General features: G+C 26.9%; 2 protein-coding genes across 9 annotated transcripts in view; one reads left to right on the top strand and one right to left on the bottom strand.

Moving 5' to 3' along the window:
* The window catches only part of RpS27 (ribosomal protein S27), a 324227-nt gene that overhangs the window by 254130 nt on the left and 50042 nt on the right, over positions 1–20055 (bottom strand). The gene's annotated exons all lie outside the window — the stretch shown is intronic.
* The window catches only part of Orp8 (Oxysterol-binding protein-related protein 8), a 151244-nt gene that overhangs the window by 116473 nt on the left and 14716 nt on the right, over positions 1–20055 (top strand). For all 8 annotated transcript variants that reach the window (XM_016074903.4, XM_016074904.4, XM_043045313.3 and 5 more), the window contains 10 exons: positions 1080–1271; positions 2209–2331; positions 6501–6768; positions 8156–8328; positions 12382–12453; positions 14156–14268; positions 14354–14534; positions 14821–14917; positions 16042–16238; positions 18000–18125. In XM_016074903.4, the coding sequence (XP_015930389.1) occupies positions 1080–1271; positions 2209–2331; positions 6501–6768; positions 8156–8328; positions 12382–12453; positions 14156–14268; positions 14354–14534; positions 14821–14917; positions 16042–16238; positions 18000–18125 (1542 nt within the window). The remainder of the gene's footprint in view (positions 1–1079; positions 1272–2208; positions 2332–6500; positions 6769–8155; positions 8329–12381; positions 12454–14155; positions 14269–14353; positions 14535–14820; positions 14918–16041; positions 16239–17999; positions 18126–20055) is intronic.

Here is a 20055-nt window from a genome sequence, read left to right as displayed (position 1 = left end):
AAGTCATTTGTTAGCATTACTATGCTTGTTTCTTATTTGTTTACTAAAATTGTCTTTAAAAAATTACTAATCTTTTCACTGTTTTTGATGTTTCATGAGAGTAACTTGCTTGAGTTTTTCAATGCTTGAATACCATTATATTTCCCTGTAAAATGAAAGTTATATCAGAAATCAGTTTTTGAAAGAAAAAAAAAATTTTTTTTAATACTTTTTGAAGTAGCCACTAAAGTTATTACATTGAACAAAATGTTTTGACGTTTTTGTTGCTCATTTAATCAATGAGAATTTTATGCTAGGACACAATTTTGCATTAATGCATTTTAGAGCTACCCAAAAAATTGTATGAAACTTTTTTATAATTCTCTTTATCAGTTCTTCAATTCATGAATTCATGGGAAAAAAAGAAATAGAACAAATAAATTGTTGTTGAATATTTATTATCATATGAATATGTTAATGTTTTATTATAATTTTGAAATAAATTAAACTAAAAAATAAATAACGCTTAATAGCAAGAAAAGTGACAATGTTAGTATAGTACTAGTACATTAATACAGTACTGAAGTTATGTTTATTTACAGAAATAATTTTATAAATACATCAATCTTAAATGTCTATTATGATACAATGACAATGTGAAAGTTGATAAATAATACTGTTATTATTGTAATATTGGTAAATTGGATAAATTATTCAATTGCTATTAAAATGAGAGATTTTTTAGTGAGCCAAATGTAACAAAAATCTCTTGCTGTATAGCAGAAAAATTCCTTTTCATATCTTGTGTCAGAATAGTCAAGTTTTAAGAAAGTATCAAGTATAGCGCTAAGATGGATTACACATTTTAACAATTACCTATCATGTTTTATATAATGTGTTACTATAAGATTTTTTTCTACAGGTTTAAATTTATGTGCATGTACATAATAAATAGCAATATATTATAGGTGTTGGTATAGAGGAAAAGAGCTTGCTTGTTTAATGTAAATCATACTACTGTTTCTTGTAAGCTCCAATGCAAAAAAGAAATTGAAATTGTGTTTTATTTTGTGTAAATTAAACCTTTGCTTCTTATTCAGGCACAGCGCAAAAATTACAGAAGGGAAAAGAAGCGGGTGGCTAAAGAGTTGTCATGTACTCTTAAAGATCCAACAATAATTGTATTAGCTGATTGGCTAAAAGTACGGGGAACTTTAAAAGGCTGGACCAAACTGTGGTGTGTTTTGAAGCCTGGATTACTTCTGTTGTACAAAAGTCCAAAAACACATAAAGTAATTAATTTTTTTTCATTGGTATTTTAATAATTTTTTTCATATTTAAATATTTGAAATATTATGTTAGTAGTTTTCCTTGTAGTATTGTTGTTTTAGTGCAATATATAGGGCAAAATTAGCAGTTGTTTCTAGCCAAAGGGCAACTAATGTATAAAAAAAAATCAAAATAAAAAATTTGTTTGTTAGTCGTCACCTTATCACCTCTTTTTTTTCCACCAAAAATGCACTCCATGTGTTCTGAAACTCACACTTACAACTTATCATATTATTTATTACATGGGAAAGCACTAATCATCCTTGGAACAGTCAGGTCATTTTATGGTGGTTCAAAATTTCGAGGTGACTGAGTTAGGATATCAAAGGTTTCATAAGAGTTAAAAATAATTTCATTTCACCTTTTTTAATTTATAACTAATAATATTTAAAATTACTCAAATTAATATAATTTTAGCATAATGATAATAATAATTTTAGATTTATTTTGTAGTGAATGAATTTAATGTTAAAAAACACAAATTTTGTGTTGTGTTTTTGGTTCAAAAACTCAAACCATAGATTTTATTAGTAAAAAAATGTGATATACAATGCTTTAATTTTACTTAGAAGTACTTGGAGAGATCTGGAAAATTTTTCTTCATTTTAGAAATCAACTCAGTAGTATTTATCATATTTTGAGAAAGGCTTCAAAAGAAAGTATTAATAAATATCAATTGTTGTTTTCTAACAAATTAGAATTTTTAATTTTAGAAAAAGTGATCACACGTTTTCAAAAGGGGCCACTATTTAAAATGCTGCCACTGCATAGTTATAAAATTTCCTAATTTTATTCTACTGTGCAATATATAATCAAAACAGTTTCTTCAATTCGTAGTTTTTGGTTAATATACAGTTATGTGTTTATTACGTTATTTTAATATCCCTTTCTAATTTCCAGAGTAGTCAGTGGGTTGGAACAGTTCTACTCAATGCCTGTGAATTGATTGAGAGACCTTCTAAAAAAGATGGATTTTGCTTCAAGCTTTATCATCCTATGGAACAATCTATTTGGGCATCCAAGGTCTGATTTACTTTAAATGAATGTCACTTCAAAAATTTTAATATCGAAATAAGTAATAATTTGCATCAGTTTTAAATACATAGAAGTATTTTTAATGAAATTATAATTGTTTTGAAAAATATTGTTTACATTTTCAATACTGAACTACACAATTTTGCTATTTATATTTTTAAAATAGGATTTCTTGATCTTTTAACCTTTTTCAAACCAAAAATGTTATTTTATATGTTTCTTGTCTTTTATTTTTCAATCAGTTTCTAGATAAGAGAAATGGAAAATATATATGAGTCTATGGCTTAATCTATTACTGATCATTCTTCTTTTGTACAGTAGATAAAACTTTTATCTTAATTTCTAAGTTTTTCTTCTTTTTTTTTTAAAGCTTTTATTGTTCAGACAATGAAATATAAGTACTTTTGTATAAATCAATGCTAATTATTTTTTATTCCATATAATTTGTGTTTCTATATACTTATTTTTTTAGCTTTCAAGCTTTAAATGTTGTCCTATACTTTTTTTATCTGAATGATAGAATTTAATATTCTTTTTTTTTTATCTGATTAATATAAATTTGAGGTTTTGTTTAGCTTCTAATGCAAAGAAAAAAAATTGGAATGAAAAAAAAATTGATTTTACATTTATAGATATTGTGTAACAAGAAAAAGCAGTAATGAAAGACGAAAATTGGGAAGGAAAAGTGGAACTAATTCAAGGGGAAAGATAAGGAAAATTTGAATCAGTGTTTTTCCAATTTGAAACTGATTTTTTTTATAAAAGCAAAAATGAAAAATATTAATGATTATTTCCCAAAAACTTTATTGAAATAATATTTATATTGAAAATCCTCATGAATTAAGAGCTATTTCTTAGATTACGACTGCCATAAACTACCAATATTTGGAGCACTTTACCCTACCCTACAATAATGGAAGAGACACTTTGAATTTTTGATATTTTTTTAAATTCCTCAAGAAATACTTAAAAGATTATTTTATGGCTTTAGAGATGTTTAGTTCATGCGATTTTTCGTACTAAGTAATAAGATTTAAAGCTTTCACAGGTTTGGGAGACCAACATTAAATTCCGAAAGAAAACCAGTGTATTTTTGAACACGCTATGCTAGAAAATCAAGCAATAAGCTTGTAAATTGTATTGATTACTTAAGTTGTTATTTTTAATTTCTACATAAAATTTCGTAAAATTAAGGTAAATATTTATAGGAATATGGACATTTTTATAAAAAAAAAAAAAAAAAAAAACTCATTTTTTGACTTAGGTTTTTTTGCTATAACTTCATAAATATTCAATGGAATCAAACCCTATTTTTGGAATAATTTAAAATTAATTACAGAATTATTTATTTAAAATTTAAAAAAAAAATTGTTAAAAACTGTGCAAGATATAATTATTTAAGGTAGTTCTTTTATGCTGTGCATGTGTAAAGAATATTTAAAAAAAAATTTCTTTATTTTCTAGGAAATCAAATTTGCCAATCAATGTAAACATCTTAATTTGAATATCTTAGTTTAAAAAATTTGAAGCAATTTTATAAGTAGTCTTTATACTTTTTAAAAGAAAGCTCAGAACGATCATGGGTTTTCCACAAATTTTATTTTGTTTCATGAAACAAAATTTAATCACCAATGATAATACCTAAATAATTGTCCTTAATGATGGTATGAGAAAACAAAACATGCGGTAGAAAACCTTTAATGGGGGATGATCCCTCACAATGCCGGTCTCATTTTTAATTTTTGTTTAATAGTGCAAATTTCACTAAAACCCCTTATACTTTTAAACTTTCTTTTAAAAAGTACAAAAACTACCTTGAGAATTGCTTGAAGCTTTTTAAATTATTAAGATACTAGGAGGCTTTGCCCCCTACTCGCTGGCGCTCGCCAACCCCCGGAACTGCTTTCGCAGTTCATTTCGGATTGCTTCGCAATCCAATGCTCGCTTTGCTCGCTCATTGGATACGTTCTTAACGTCTAGCTTTTGTATACTTTTTTGAATACTGATGTTCCGAAAACTTTTCACTGTAGAAAATTCTAAACCTGTACATTTCAATATTAATTTGAAATTGCAAACAGTTCACATATTTTGCTTAATCACACTATTCTAAATTTCAGTTGTTGAGAAAAGTAACTGTTGTAAGTTTTGTTTTAAAGTCTTTCCCACCAGAGGGCTAAAGCCATGTGTTATAAAACAATATGAAATAGTAGTCTGCCACTGAATGCCGGATGGCTTCATCGGCTTCGATGAAGATAATTTTGTATTTTTAATTTTCTGAAGGGCACCACCCTAATAATATGGAATTTGTAAAATAAATGTATATATTTTTGATTGTTGATGAAGCCCAACATTTTGTGTTTTCATCAGTGTTCAGAAGCAGAACAACTATAAGTTTTTTTATTTTATCACAGAAATATAAAATATATAAAAAACAAAGAAAAGAGTAAGAAAATGAGTATAGTCATAGAAAAAGTTAAAAGTATAATATAGTATTTGTCAGTTAAAATATATCTTGCTTAATTCATTGTTAATAATTCAAATTTCTCCGAGGCAAATCTAAACCTAAATTTTGTTCTAAATGTCAGTATTCAGACACACAACAGAAGTTTAATATGAAGTTCTAAAATGCATATATACATATATATATATATAAAAAAGGGATCATAGTAATTATATAAGTAAAAATTAAGGTAGTATTGTTAAGTTGAAACACAATATTTTTAGTTTTGATGTCAGCAATACAATTCAATTTTTCACAAAAATGATTAAATTCAGTGTCAACAATTCAAATTTTTTTAAGGGAGGCAACTCTTAACCTCTAAATATTAATTTTTTTTTATGTACACATTTCTAAATGTCAGTATTCAACCACAAAACAACTTAAAGTCCTCAGATTTAGCATGAAGTTGTAAAATGTAATGAAAGAGGGTCATAACAATAATGTAAGTAGAAGTAAAGTTAGTACTGTAATATTAAAACAATATTTTTAATCAATGAGCCAAGTTCTTCAAGAAGCAGCTGTAGAAGTAGCTGGATAGAAGTTTTTTTATTTAAGACTTTTTATAGAATTTCTTTAAAAACACAATTGTTAATCTGGGCATTTGGCGATACAATACTTATAGAATTGAAGGATTTGTTACGTCAAGCTCTCAGGTATCATAATTTTGATCTAGTTGCGCTTGTATGTAATTTTGATTTATGTTGCTAAGTTAACTTTCAAAAAATTCTACGGCTGGCAACAGCATTTTTATTTTTTAAGTTGTTTATTTTTATTTCTTTTAGAATTCGTAATTTTTTTAGCGAAATGTTTTTTAACCTAACAGAATTCTTTGCCGACTGTTTTCTGTATATTTGAAGAAAATAAAGTAAATATTTATTTAAGTGTTGTGAAAAGAATCTTATTTAGTTGTACAAAGTACTTCTTTAAAAATGAAAACTGTTGCCACCAGCGGAAAAGAAATACAGTCAAAATTTGGGAGCCACGTAAGAGAATTATATATAATAGATTTAAATCAAATTTTTTTTATTGGTTGCCAAATACGATTCACTACAAAATTAAGAAAAAAGGTTTTTATATTTTTTCCACGATCCGCAGTATAAAAGAACTGCCTTAAATACTTATATCTTGCACAGTTTTTAATAATATTTTAATATTTTTAAATAACTAGTTTTGTAATTAATTTTAAATTGCTTTAAAAAAAATTTATTCCATTGAATGTTTATAAAGTTATATCCATAAAACATATGGTAAAAAAATTAATTTTTTATAAAAATGTCTATATCTCCACTAATATTTACTCTAGGTTTATGAAATTTTATGCAGTTATTAAAAGTAACATCTAAAGTAATCAATACTAGTTACAAGTTTGTTGCTTGATTTTCTAGCATAGCGTGTTGAAAAATACTTGTTTTCTTTCGTAATTTATTGTCAGTCTCCCAAACCTCTGAATGCATGAACTAAGTATCTCTAAAGTTAAAAAACAATTCTTTTATTTCTTGAGAGATTTAAAAAATGTCAAAAACTCAAAGTGCCTGCCTCTTCCTTTATTGTAGTGTATATTAATCATACCTTAAATTAAGTTTGTGGAACTTTCAAATTTCTTAAAAATTTAAATTTTTGTTTGTTTTTGAATTATAAAGTTTATTATTGTTTTTAGGGGCCAAAAGGGGAAACAATTGGTGCTCTTGTTCAACCACTTCCGGTAGCTCATTTAATTTTTAGAGCACCCTCTGAGCAGGCTGGAAAATGCTGGATGGATGCCCTAGAACTTGCATTACGATGTTCATCCTTACTAATGCGAACTATGAGTGGGCGAGAACCCCAGTCATCCACCCCTCATGGTACAATTCCTACCACTTCATCTTCTCAAGAACCACTACCTACTTGGAAAGAAATCGATCCTGAAAAACATTTCCAGGATCATGGTAAAGCCTATTTTTATAATTTTAATATTTTAAAAAATGTTATATAATACAATACCACATAATTTAAATTAGCGTGTATTTCATTTTTTTTTTTGGCTTATTAATATGCAAGGTATTTGAATAGATCAACGTTAAGTACCTGCAAAGGACTTCAGCTCTATTTTTGTTGACATATTCTTGGGCGTAGCAATGAACTTAGTTAATATGTTACTAAATTTTCAAATATTTTCAAACTATTATAGTACCGTCATTCGGGGCTACTTTGTGCAGGATTTCACAGTTTTTGAACTTTGACATGTAAAAAAACTATGTTAATTCAAACTTTAGTAAAATTTATCGATATTATATTCATAACTGGACTCAGACGATTGAATTTGATCAATATTGGCATTATTTGTATGTAATATTTACGAATAATAAGTCAAAACATACCTTGCACAAAGTAGCCCCCAAATGGGGCTTCTTTGTGCAGCGATAGGAATTCAGTTTAATAATCATGTTTTTAGTAAAATATTGATATAAAATTGTTAAAAAAGTTAATTGTTGACATTTTTAAAGACAAAAACATCAAGACATGTAAAGATATTAGTTTGAAAATAATTTTCAGCGTTAAGAAACCATTTTTTTTTTTTGACGAATTTTTTCTTAAAAAGAATGTTTATTTCAAAACATTTGAAAATATAATAGATTTGACTGAAAATATCCCTTTTAAAATTTTTTTTTTTAAATAAAATCTCCTTCAATATGAAAAAAATTTCTACTCTAAATATCAAAAAAATATTACCCAAAACTATTTTTTAGTTTAAAAAAATTTAAAAAGTATCTTAAACCTAAAATTGATAAAAACAAACAGACTATCTCTTATTAAACGTTTAATAGCCCCCTGTACGTATCCCTTAATGTGAGAAAAAAAGATACAATGGAAAAGAATAGATTCGTTGAACGAGACAGTTCTCTGAATGTTAAAAGATATGAAACTGCTCAAATGAATTGACTAACCAACTCAAAGAATCATTTAAGCAATTCAATGAATTGAATGTAATGTTAAAGTATAGGAAATAATACGCATGCTATATGAGCAATATTGATATAGATTACTTCATTTATATTGTTTCTTACCCAGTTTTCTTTCTTAATTTCATTTCATAACATCAATCCGAATATTGTCACTGAATCTAATATAAATATAATATTTTGCTATTATGTAACAAGTTATGTTTGGTTTACTTGAGACAAGATTTTTCTGTCACTCTGTGCATTATCTGAAAATCTTGTTTTACATCTTAGGCTAGTGCTAAATCTTTTTAAATTTTGTATAATTCCACCTGAGGAAGGAGTGTAATATTTAAAACATTTCACAATTCTTTGCTTTTTTCTTTTACTTTAGATTTGGATGATGATGTTCATACTGATGATAATAAAGAAATTGATATTGATATTGATGGTATTCATAGCATACATTCTACTGACTCAGAATCAGAAGCTCATCCTGTAGAAGATATTGAAACACCTCCAGTAGAAACTCCTTACATGGCCAATGGAGTGGAAGAATTTGGTTTAGTGAGTATTTATGAATTCATTTCCATTTCTCACAACAAGCTTTATTTCTTTACAGGGATGCTACGCCTGCGCCATTTGCGACAAACTGAGACAAAACGGCATAACTGCGCCATTTTGCGACATTCAGCTCAGTTTCTGCCAAAGCTGCGCCATTCTGAGACAAAACGTCCAAAATTTGGCAAACCTGAATTCAGTTTCAAATATTAATCCGCATCGCCGTGAGTCACTGGAGATCATTTTGCCGTTCACGTCTCCACGGGATGAAAGACTTCCACAAAAAAGCGGAAATCTCCCAATTTTTAAAATTTTCGACCATGTTCCAAAAATTAAAATTTTTAGGGAGGCCAATTAGAGAAACCCAAGCCGCCGGAACGATAGTCGGATTCCCGCGACTTCCGCTATAGAGTGGAAAGGAGTCTAAGCGTTTCGTTTCGACCACCGATATTTGATTTTTTTTTTTCGTTTGGCTGATTTTCGGAATTTTAAATATTAGGAACTGCGCTGGAATATGCTAAAACGCGATTTTTAATCAGACGATTTTAATATCAATCATCGATTTTCGTATTTAACTGATTTAAAACTTATGTGTTGCGATTTTTTTACGCTGTTTAAAAATCGTACTAGCAATTCCTACTCACTCAATTTAAAAATTCCATATCGCGATTTGTATTCTCGCGAGTTTAAAATCCAACGTCGCGATTCGTATTCACGCATTTTTAAATCCAATATTGCGATTCGTTATCACGCAGTTGTAATATCAGATCTCGTTTTTCGTATTTGTACGCTATTTAAAAATTACTCATTGCGATTCGTATTCACGTGATCTAAAAATTATTCATTGTGATTCTTATTTACGCGATTTAAAAATTCAATATCGCTATTTGTATTTTCGCGTTTATAAAATCCAACAGCGCTATTCTTATTCACGTAATTTTAAAATTCAAAATCGTGATTCATATTCACGCGATTTTAAAATCCAACCGCACGATTCATATTCACGCGATTTTAAAATCCAAAATAGTGATTCATATTCACGCGATTTTAAAATCCAATATCGTGATTTGTGTTTTTTAAATCCAGTAACGCGATTCATATTCACGTGATTTTATAATCCAAAATCGTGATTCATATTCACGCGATTTTAAAATCCAATATCGTGATTTGTATTTTTGTGTTTTTAAAATCCAACAGTGTGATTCATATTCACATGATTTTATAATCCAAAATCGCGATTCATATTCACGCGATTTTAAAATCCAACCGCACGATTCATATTCAAGTGATTTTAAAATCCGATATCGTGATTCATATTCACTTGATTTTAAAATCAAAAATCGCGATTCATGTTCACTCGATTTTAAAATCCAATATCGTGATTCATATTCACGCGATTTTGAAATCCAATATCACGATTCATATTCACGCGATTTTAAAATCAAAAATCGCGATTCATATTCACGCTATTTTAAAATCCAATATCGTGATTCATATTCACACGATTTTGTATTCCAATATCGTGATTCATATTCACACGATTTTAAAACCCAAAATCGCAATTCATATTCACGCAATTTTAAAATCCAGTATCACGATTCTAGAAAGAAGTAGGATTAAGTTTTTTCTTGAATTAGTTACTGTAAAGATGTGATATATTTTTCTACAGTTGTTGCATTTAAACAATTACTAAGTGCATTCATAATCACATTTTATGATTGTATATTTAGCTATATAAATTAAAAGAACATAGTCAACTAACTGATCTTGTGAATGCAAGAAAGTACAATCTACTAGTCAATGCCAATTAACTAAAAAGTTTACTTTTATACTTAATAAAGGATGCAAGTCATTTTAGAAAGAAAATTATATTTATATGTGTCTTTTTAAATTGTTTATAATAGTTTTTATATATTTCTGTTTTGATATAAAAATGTATATATGCTAATTTTTGGCTATTAAGTGCTCCCTAAAATTTTCTTGAAAAATTTCTACCTAAAATATTTCAAAATTTCACTGCACCTCCTGAATTCTATCAGAGTGTTTTTTTTTTTTTTTTTGTGTTATTTGCATTTTCTTAAACTCTCATTATTTAATTACTGAATTTCTCTTTTAATTATTGAAATCTGTAGACCTTCCATTGTAACTGAATAGTTATATATTTTGAGATGAAATTTGAGCTCAAAATAAAATGGGTATTTTCCCTTTTGAATTACTGAAACTAAATAGATATTTCTTTTTAGAAAGTTAGCACCATTATATTTTAAAAAATAAGAAAGTTAAAATTTACTTTGTAAAATTCTGGAACAGATACTATTCATTGGCATAAATGATAAATGCAATATATATGAAAACAACAGAGTCCATAAAACAATTTTGTGGACTCTTATAATCAATTATATGCAGGTTTTTTAAAATCCTAGCAATAGTGAATGTATGTATAATTGTAGTACTCCTAGTATGCTATTAATGGTTTTATGGATCCTGAAAATTATCTTTATATTGTTATCAAACTGATTAATAATCATTTTAGCTGAGATAAATTGAGTAAAAAAGTAATTTTAACTGAGACAAACTGAGCCAAAAAGAGATTTTAACTGAGACGAAATGCAATTTCTGGTGAGACAATTTGATATTTTGCGAGTAGCATCCCTGTCTTTAGCATTAAACTGCATTGTTATAATTATCATTTGTAACAATGTTCAATAATAGTTATTAAAAATATGTGAAAGTACTCATTTTATGTAACTTAGTCTACTGCATGTATTTGATTTTCTGTAGTTAGACTTCTCCACTTATCTGCGTAATTATATATCAAAACTTTGCCATTTAAACAAGCGCCACACTGGGAGCTACTGTTTTGATACTCATACATAGTTGCAACTTGCAACCAATCAAATCACACATGGAAAGTGTGCATTGCTATTCAATGGGGCAGTTTTAAGAATTCAAGCCAAGTTCTTGGAAGACCTTTGTTAAGAGACCTTTGTTATTGTTAAGAAAATGTGTAGTTGCCTGGAATTATTATTTTATTTATTTTTTGCTAAAGGAAAATATATTAAACAATACTCATCCAAGGTGTTTTGGAGCACTCTGTGTTTGCCATTTGGTACACTGTGCACAAAAACTACTCAAAATAACACATTAAAACATTTTTTATTCAATAAAAACAATATATTCTACAAGCTATACATATTATTTTTCTCCACTATCTTAATTTTTTTAAAAATTAATGTACCAAAGCATTAAAAATTTAAAAAATGAAAATAAGATCTTGTTAAGTTGTTAAAATAAATTTAGTCAAATTATTTTTACAAAGTAATGTATGAAAAAAAATAATAAATAACATTTTAAATAAAATGCTTTATAGTACGGATGCTTTTCTTATACCCATCCTACACTTATTGGGGAAAAAAAAGCTGATCTGGAAATTTTAAATCTGATTTGAGTGGTCAACTTGCAATAAAATTGATGCTAGTTGTAAATAAAATAAAGTTTAATGTCAAAACATTTTATTTACTCTAAATCGTTTGTTTACTTAAAAAGGAAAAGGAAGAATTTCTCACTCTTTGGCACCAATTGAACTATTTTTTAACTCTTTACACACTGCAATAGTGTTAATAATACGTGCTTCATTGGCTCAGTGTTACAGAACTAGTCCCTTAATCACCTGTTATTGAGATATCACTTAGAGTTTGTTTTTTTAACTCAAAATAAAGGATGAGAAAAGTGACATTTAAAACATTTTAAATTTTAGTTTTGTGATTAACTTGTGATTGAAAAAAATATCATTTAGCAATCAGTCCAATGGTTTTTCTCATAAAAGTCATAATTTTCAAGGATTAATGTAATTTTCAAGTTTGTTAGTATTAATATTATTATTATTAAATAATTAAAGCAGAAGAGTCAAAAGTCATTACATATTTTCAATTTTTGCGAAATGGTAATCCACGGAAACCACAAAAAATTAAGTTTTGATTTCTAAATATTTATGATAACATTAATTTTTAAGTTATTTTTTTTTTTTTTTTTTTTTAACTTTTTCATTATGTTATCTAGGCTGGAGATGCTGGTCAAACTGAGGAAGTTGCTGAAGAAAATAAATCTTTGATTTGGACTCTAGTCAAACAGGTTTGTTTTTTTGTTTAAGTAGTTTACTTTATTTTAAATTGTGATCATATCAAAATATATCATATCTAGCTTAGTGTAAAGTTAAGATATATCATATTTCCAGGTTTAATTTTAAGTAATGTATAATTTAGTGTTGCCGATTGCAATTTTTCATCAGCTGCACATTCATCTTGTCTTAGAATACATTTTCTAGTTTTTATTTCATTAGATTGAGAGTACTATTGTATCAATTTCACTTATTACACTTAAGAAGGACATGTTCCTTTTTAGATTTTAAATCATGAGTTTTGCCTAAAGAAAATTTATTTGTGATTAATTTCTATGTGATATGTTTATTTTTGTTAATGTAGAAAACCTAAAGACTTAAATATTTTCTCAATGAGCAAACCTATTTTATTCCTGGAAAGTGTGTAGGAAAAAATAAAGAATTTGCAATGGAGCAAAGAGTTTACCCACAGTTTTTTTTATTTATTTCTTATTTAGTTTTGTTTTATGTAGCACTGTTTTACTTCTGATTAAAATAAGTAGTGTTTTATATTTTCTTGATAAGCTTTTTAGAAAAATTTATTTTCTTCTCCATTTGAAGTTTTTAACATCAGTGTTCAAAGGAGCATCAATGTTTAAGGAATCTCTGTTTCCCGTTATATTATGATATGAAATTTTTATACTTTTCTTAACAATTTATTTTATTCCTCAATTCTCAATTTTATAACTTTTTTAGCTTGGTTTATAAAGTAGTTTTAATTAATTTTTCTTTCTGGCTAATACTTATCTAGTCAGTTTCTACAGTACAGAACCCGTTATCCGGAAATCAGAAAACCTGAAAACCAAAAAACCAGAACAAAATTCGATCAATTTTCCCGCCATTTAAAAAAAAGCAAATTTTTTTTTCCTCGTAAGATTTTCGGATTTTTCTTTCTTTTTTGAAAGATGTTTACCCTACCATCATTTTGGAAATAATCATTAGTGTATTACTTCATAGTTTTTTCATCTTTTTAAGATTATTTCCAAATATTTTTTTTTTTTTAGTTGGGTTTAACAATAAAAAAAAAAGCCTTTTTGTGGCGATTCAGAAAACCGGAAAAATCAGTTATCCGGAATAGCGATGGTCCCAATCGTTCCGGATAATCGGTTCCCTACTGTACCATTTTTTAATGTTTTTCTCTTATTGACTACAATGTTACGCTAAGGGTTTTGTTTTAATTTCAATTTTGTTTTCGTTTATAGTATACTGTTGCATGAAAGAAATGTTAAAAGAAATTTTCTCAATTTTTCTCAATGCATATTTGATATTTGATAGGTGTGAGGGTTGTAATATATTTTGTGGCCTAAACAAGTTGTAATTTTGCTTTCATTTATGGAATAATTCATATTCTAAGCATTAAAAATTATGCATGTTTTACATAAATGAGTGTCATTAGTTTTAAAAAGGTTTAGGTGAGATGTGTCTTTAAAATGTTAGAAAGTATTCTCTTAATATCAAATAAAGGTGCTGAGGTTTTCTTGTGGAAAATTCATAGTCTTGAGTCATCCATCATACAGTCCGACTTGATATAGTTCATTTAATAGAATGTGTTATAATTTCAAAGCTTTTAATGTCCATTTTTCTTCCTTTCATTGCTACAAGATGTAAGCATTGGATAAAATAGTTTGTCCAGACAGTTATTTTTTATACTATCTAATTTATTTATTCATTTCTTAGGTTAGACCCGGTATGGATCTGTCAAAAGTTGTTCTTCCAACTTTCATTTTAGAACCTCGTTCATTTTTAGATAAATTGTCTGATTACTACTATCATTCAGATATTATAGCTAAGTATGAATATTTTTTTTTTAAATTTTAAATTCTGAATTAGTGTCTGGTGTCTTTTAAATGTTTAACTTATGCCTTATTATTACAGAGCTGTACATGAAGACGATCCTTTTACTAGAATGAAACTGATTACAAAGTTTTACCTTTCGGGATTTTACAAGAAACCTAAAGGTTTAAAAAAGCCATACAATCCAATTCTAGGAGAAATGTTTAGATGCTTTTGGCAAAGTTCTGAAATAGATTCACGGACATTTTATATCGCAGAACAGGTGAGATTTTTCTATCTGTTTAATGTCTCACCAAGATTAAAAATTTAAAATATTTGCCATTTAGAGCTAATACTGTAAATCTCTTCTCATCGTATTTTACAAATATAAAGCTAATTCTTAGAATTATGTATCTTAGAATTTTCACTCAATTTTTTTTCTGTTTCTACAAATTGTTTTTCAAACTTACTTACTGCTGGAGAAAATCCTTATTTTTTTAATGCTGTACCTAAGTTGAGTTATTAGTTTTAGTATGACGATAATTTTTTAAACATATTTCCTTCTATAGGTATCTCATCATCCGCCTGTTTCAGCATTTTACGTTAGCAATCGCCATGATGGTTTCTGCATACATGGAAGTATATTAGCAAAATCTAGGTTTTACGGTAAGTTATTTTCAAGTAAAACTATTTTAAAAGTTTTTTAGTCATTGCCTTATACTTTGCATTACATTTGATAATTGTAATTTACATATCCTTTTTCTTAGTATGTCTTTGTTTTATGATGCTATTAACCAAAATTATGCACGCTGTTAGACCCCATGTATAAATAAAAACAGAGCTTCTCACAGATCAGGGAAAACCTGGAATTGTCAGGGAATTTTTTTTGTTTAACTTTAAAAAGTAGGGAATAGTCAGAGCAAGTCTAAATTTTTTGCAAAAAACCTGGAAAATTCCTTTATCATAACCTGGAAAATAACCAGTTTCAGATTTGTTGGTGACGGTAATCAGTTATATTGAGATTAAAGTTAAATAATTTTAATATCTCTTACAATTTTATAAAATTCCACTTTTTAGTGAAATTTTTCCATGTTTCCATTCTCATTCTGTTATGTTTTTGCTCACAAAATCTATTATTTGATGTAAAAGGAAAACCAAAGCTATTTAATGAAAAGTTGCATGGTATAGTTAAAATATGGTATGAATTTTCATTGAAATTTCCTGATATACCTGAAAAAGTCAGTGAATTATTTTTTCTGTAATTGAGTGAAATCCCTGAAAAAGTTTTATGTTTTTGAAATTTTTTAAAAGAAACAACAAAGCTACTAGAGATTCTATTTACGTCAATAATGTGGTGCATTCTCAGGACAAAAAAATCCTGTTCAAATATTTCCAGTGAAATTGTTTGACAATTTTTTATTTTCCCCCAAATATTTCTGTTAGAATAATCTGACAAATAATGTAAGATTTTTCAAATATTTCTGTTGAATTGGCCCAATATGCCACAGAAAGCATTGTTTTATGATTTTTAGTCTATAACATTGTCTCGTAACAAATTTTGAACTTAAATTCAATTGGAGCAATTTAACTGGTTACTAATGCAGAACGCGTCAAACTTTGCATTTCTATTTCTTTTCCACTTTAATTTATTTTCAAAATATTGGTCATTTTTGGACACCAACTGTATATTTTCAAATAATATTTTTTTAGTGATATAACAATCAAATTTGTTATTGTCTTCTAAAAACTTTTTGTTCTAAACTTGTGTCTAAAACAACTTTTATTCACAGGAAATTCTATATCTGCCATAATGGATGGTACTGCTCATTTAACACTTTTAACCAGAGGAGAAGATTATACTATCACAATGCCATATGCTCATTGTAAAGGCATTTTGATGGGCACTCTTACATTGGAACTTGGTGGAAAAGTAGATATATGTTGTGAAAAAACAGGTTATCATACGGAACTGGAGTTCAAATTAAAAGTAATGCTTTGTAGTAAAATTTTATTGTTCATTGTTAATCTCGAACAATTTATTATTTACTATGTTCTTTAAATGAATTAACTATGTTTATGATTAAAAGTTTGTTTACCATAATTTTAAAACTTGAAAGCATTATTATTTTTTTATCTATTTGCTATTTTAATTGGTGTTTTTTTTCTTTCTTTCTTATTTCTGTTTTTTTCTTTTTCTTTTCTGTATTTAATTTTATACGCTACTAAGACATGAATGGTCATAAGTTAGACATTCAAATCAAGTTCATAGGTATACAAGTCTTTTTTTAGTTCAAATTTATTTTGAAAGCAAAATGTTTTATATTAAAATCTTGTTTTCGATTACCCAACTTGCAAAAGCAAAAAGCATCTTTTGTTACATAGTTTTTTTTAAAATTTTATAAAATTTTTCCTCTTAACAATTAGATCTCAGAGTTTTAATGAGTAATTTTTTATGCATTACTGATTATGCATTTTGAGATTGAGAAAAACCTTTTTTCATATTTGATTCTAGATTGTGATATCAAAATATTTAATTACTGTTGGAAGTAGAACCATGTAAATGAACATGATATTATTAAAGTTTTGCAGTTTGTCATTGGTATGAATAATACATGAGGACGTGGGCAAGAAGTAACGATAGTCAGTTAAGAGGCTTTTGCTTTTTTTTTTATATTTTAAAATTGTGTTTTACATTTAATTGAAAATATTATTTCGTGATTTTTAAAAAATAAATAATATTTTTTGAAACAAGGATGAATAAGCACCTAATGAAAATACAATTTTTTAAGTAGCTATTAACTTAGCTTTAATTTCCATTTAACATAACATTTATAACCATAAAAGCATTTTCTATTTGAGCAATAGAATTATGTTTCTATGATCAAGTGAAGTTTCACTTATTGTTATAGATAATTATTACTTTTATGTAGTTATTACATTCATATATTCTTATTGCAGTTTTTAAATAAATGTGCAAAAAAATGATTTTTATGAATCTTAATTCACCAATTCTCATGATTTACGTAGATTTAAACTATATATAGTTTTACCGGAGTGGAATATCTGATTTATTTAAAAAAATACTCTACATGATTGACTTAAAATGAGAACAATCTATTAAGAGTCACTTATTAAATTCAATGTTACTTTTTTAAAAGGCACTCAAATTAAATTATTTATTCAGTTAGTAGTGTTAATTTAATGTTTCTGAAATTGTTTACCTGAAATTCTTTTGTAGACTAATCAAATTTAAAATGCTGTTTAATATTATCATGTTTGCAACTTCATTTAACTGAATTTGTATTTTCATTACTTATAAACATTTTTATAAGTAATGGAATATATATGTAAATATAAATATCATATTTTTATTTGAGAAATAATTATGCAAAGTATGCTCCATAATCTCTTTATTATAAAGATTTAGAATTTTGACAAAAATCTAGTATTAAAAAAAAAACATGCAAAAAAAATTATATTTGAAAATAATTATAAACAAGTATGAGAAGAAAAAAAAATACAGAAATCTAATAAATCATTGTGATAAACAGAACTCCAATTTGAATCCCTCGTTCAAATACTAAATTTTTTTTTCTTTTTTGAGAAGGATTCTGAACTTATTAAATAAGATGAGAAGAGTGATTATGGGACTTTCTGTATTGTGCATGCATATTTTCCTGAAAGTGACTTAATTGCTACAATGTTTTCTTCTAAATGCTTAACTACATTTGTATGTTTATTTAAACAGCCTTTCCTTGGAGGATCTGAATATTCTAATCTAGTCACAGGAAAAATTAAACTTGGTAAAGAAACATTATCTAGTATTGAAGGTCACTGGGATGGTGAAATTTTCATCAAGGATAAAAGATCTGGGGTGAGTCAATAATTTCTAGCATAAATTTATTGAGGACTTTTCCAAATTTTCTTTCAAAGAATGCAATATACAAAAAGTTTAATACAAAACATTTTTTTTCATGGTCCTATCATTACTTTGAGGTTATTTGTACTGTGTAACAAAGTAACTGTAATACTGTGTAAAGCTGTTACCTATTTTTAAAACCATTGCCTATACATTCTAAATTGTGGCCCCTGAAGGTTTTTAAATTAATTTTAATAACTTTAAGCATTAAAATATGTACAAAAATGTTTCAATGTTGATAAAGTTTGTAAAAATAAAAATTTGAAGTTTCAGGCTAAGGAATACATGAATAAGTACCTACGTTTACTATAAAATAAATTAATTTAATACCAACACATGCTTAAAAAGTTACTTTATCTTAAATACATCATTATTATCAGATAAATCAAAGGTTTCGGAATGAAAAGTGAAAGGCGGAGAAAGGATGAAATAGCAAGGGTCTGTCTAGGTTTTTCTGAGAGGTACCTCTTTTGAGAAAATTTAGACATAATTTGTGAAAATTTAAAATTATATTAAAAAATTAGCTCAAAATATGGATTTATCATTTCTTTCGGGATACAAAAATAAAATTTCAAGAAGAAGTATTTTGTGAAACTACCGCTTTTCCTAAAGTTGAATTTGCAAAGGTACCGCTAAATGATAGTAAATTTGTCCTGGACAGACCCCTGAATAGTAAATCAAAACAGGGGTGCAACATTAGACAAGAAATTTGAATAAAGAGCAGGTATGGGAATAATATAAAAAAGAATACAGACTGAACAACCAAACTAAAAAATAAATAATTATGCTTTTCCAACCCTCTAGGAAAATTGAGAATATAGTTTAGTCCTAATTAAAAATAATCTTATTATAAAAAAGTAAGTATCAGTAGATTATTCCTACCAAAGTGTGTGTCTTATATAATTTAGTTATGACATATTTAAAAACATGTGGTGTATGACTAGGATTCCTGCAAAGTCAGTTGGTTTGATTTGGTTTAAAAAAAGAATAGCTAGCTAATATGGTAAGCTAAAATCCTGGAAAATAACCAATCTTTAAATTTACAGTAACTTTTATGTAGCCAGCTTAATTTAGACTAAATAAATCTATCTTACATTAAAGCTATTTTTTATATATAAAAAAAATATATACTGCAGCAATTTCTTAAACATTTTTTTAAAAAATTCTTTACTATAAAATCCATAGTAGCAGTTCATCAATCATCTTCAACAGGCAGGAGTAGCAATTTATTTTAAAAATCAAAATTTCTCCTTAAACTAATTTTGGTTCTTTATCACAAATAAGATATATAATGGCTATTTTGAGCTTTTAAAATTTTTCCAATTCTTGTGCAAATAATTGCTTTTTATTTTTGTATTTATAATTATGTATTTGTTTCTTACTTTTTATTTATTTATAATTTATGTTAGGGATGTAATGAATACTGGGCCACTATTTGGTATTCGGCTCGTTTGCCAAATATTTACCCAAATATTCAGCTGAATGTTCAGCAAAGTATTTTTTAAGTTTTTTTTTTTAAAATTTTAATTGATTAAATTAAGGATATTCTAAAATAGTATTTTTTGCTATACATTTTCAGAAATAGTTTTTACGTATTATTTGTTAAGTTCTAAAATTCATGCGCTTGCAATGGAAATGGGAGATATAGAGAAGTGAAAGTAGACTTATAATTTATACTGAACAACATGTTTTATACTGCTGATTTTCTATTATTTATATTCAGGCAAGTCAATTCAGTTGTGTTTTCAACACTCTTTGTTTTAAGAATTTTTACTATTTTTATTATAGAGCTGCATTTTAACCAAGTGTATCTGATAAGACTATTCTTTTATTGTCACTTGTTCTGTGCATGGTAAGACATGTAACCGGAAGAAAAGAAGCTGTG

The sequence above is a fragment of the Parasteatoda tepidariorum genome, chromosome 4 (assembly GCF_982258835.1).
Source record: "Parasteatoda tepidariorum strain Cologne lab strain chromosome 4, Ptep-v5.0, whole genome shotgun sequence".
Lineage (NCBI taxonomy): Eukaryota > Metazoa > Arthropoda > Arachnida > Araneae > Theridiidae > Parasteatoda > Parasteatoda tepidariorum.
This window is presented reverse-complemented; position numbering and strand designations above follow the sequence as displayed.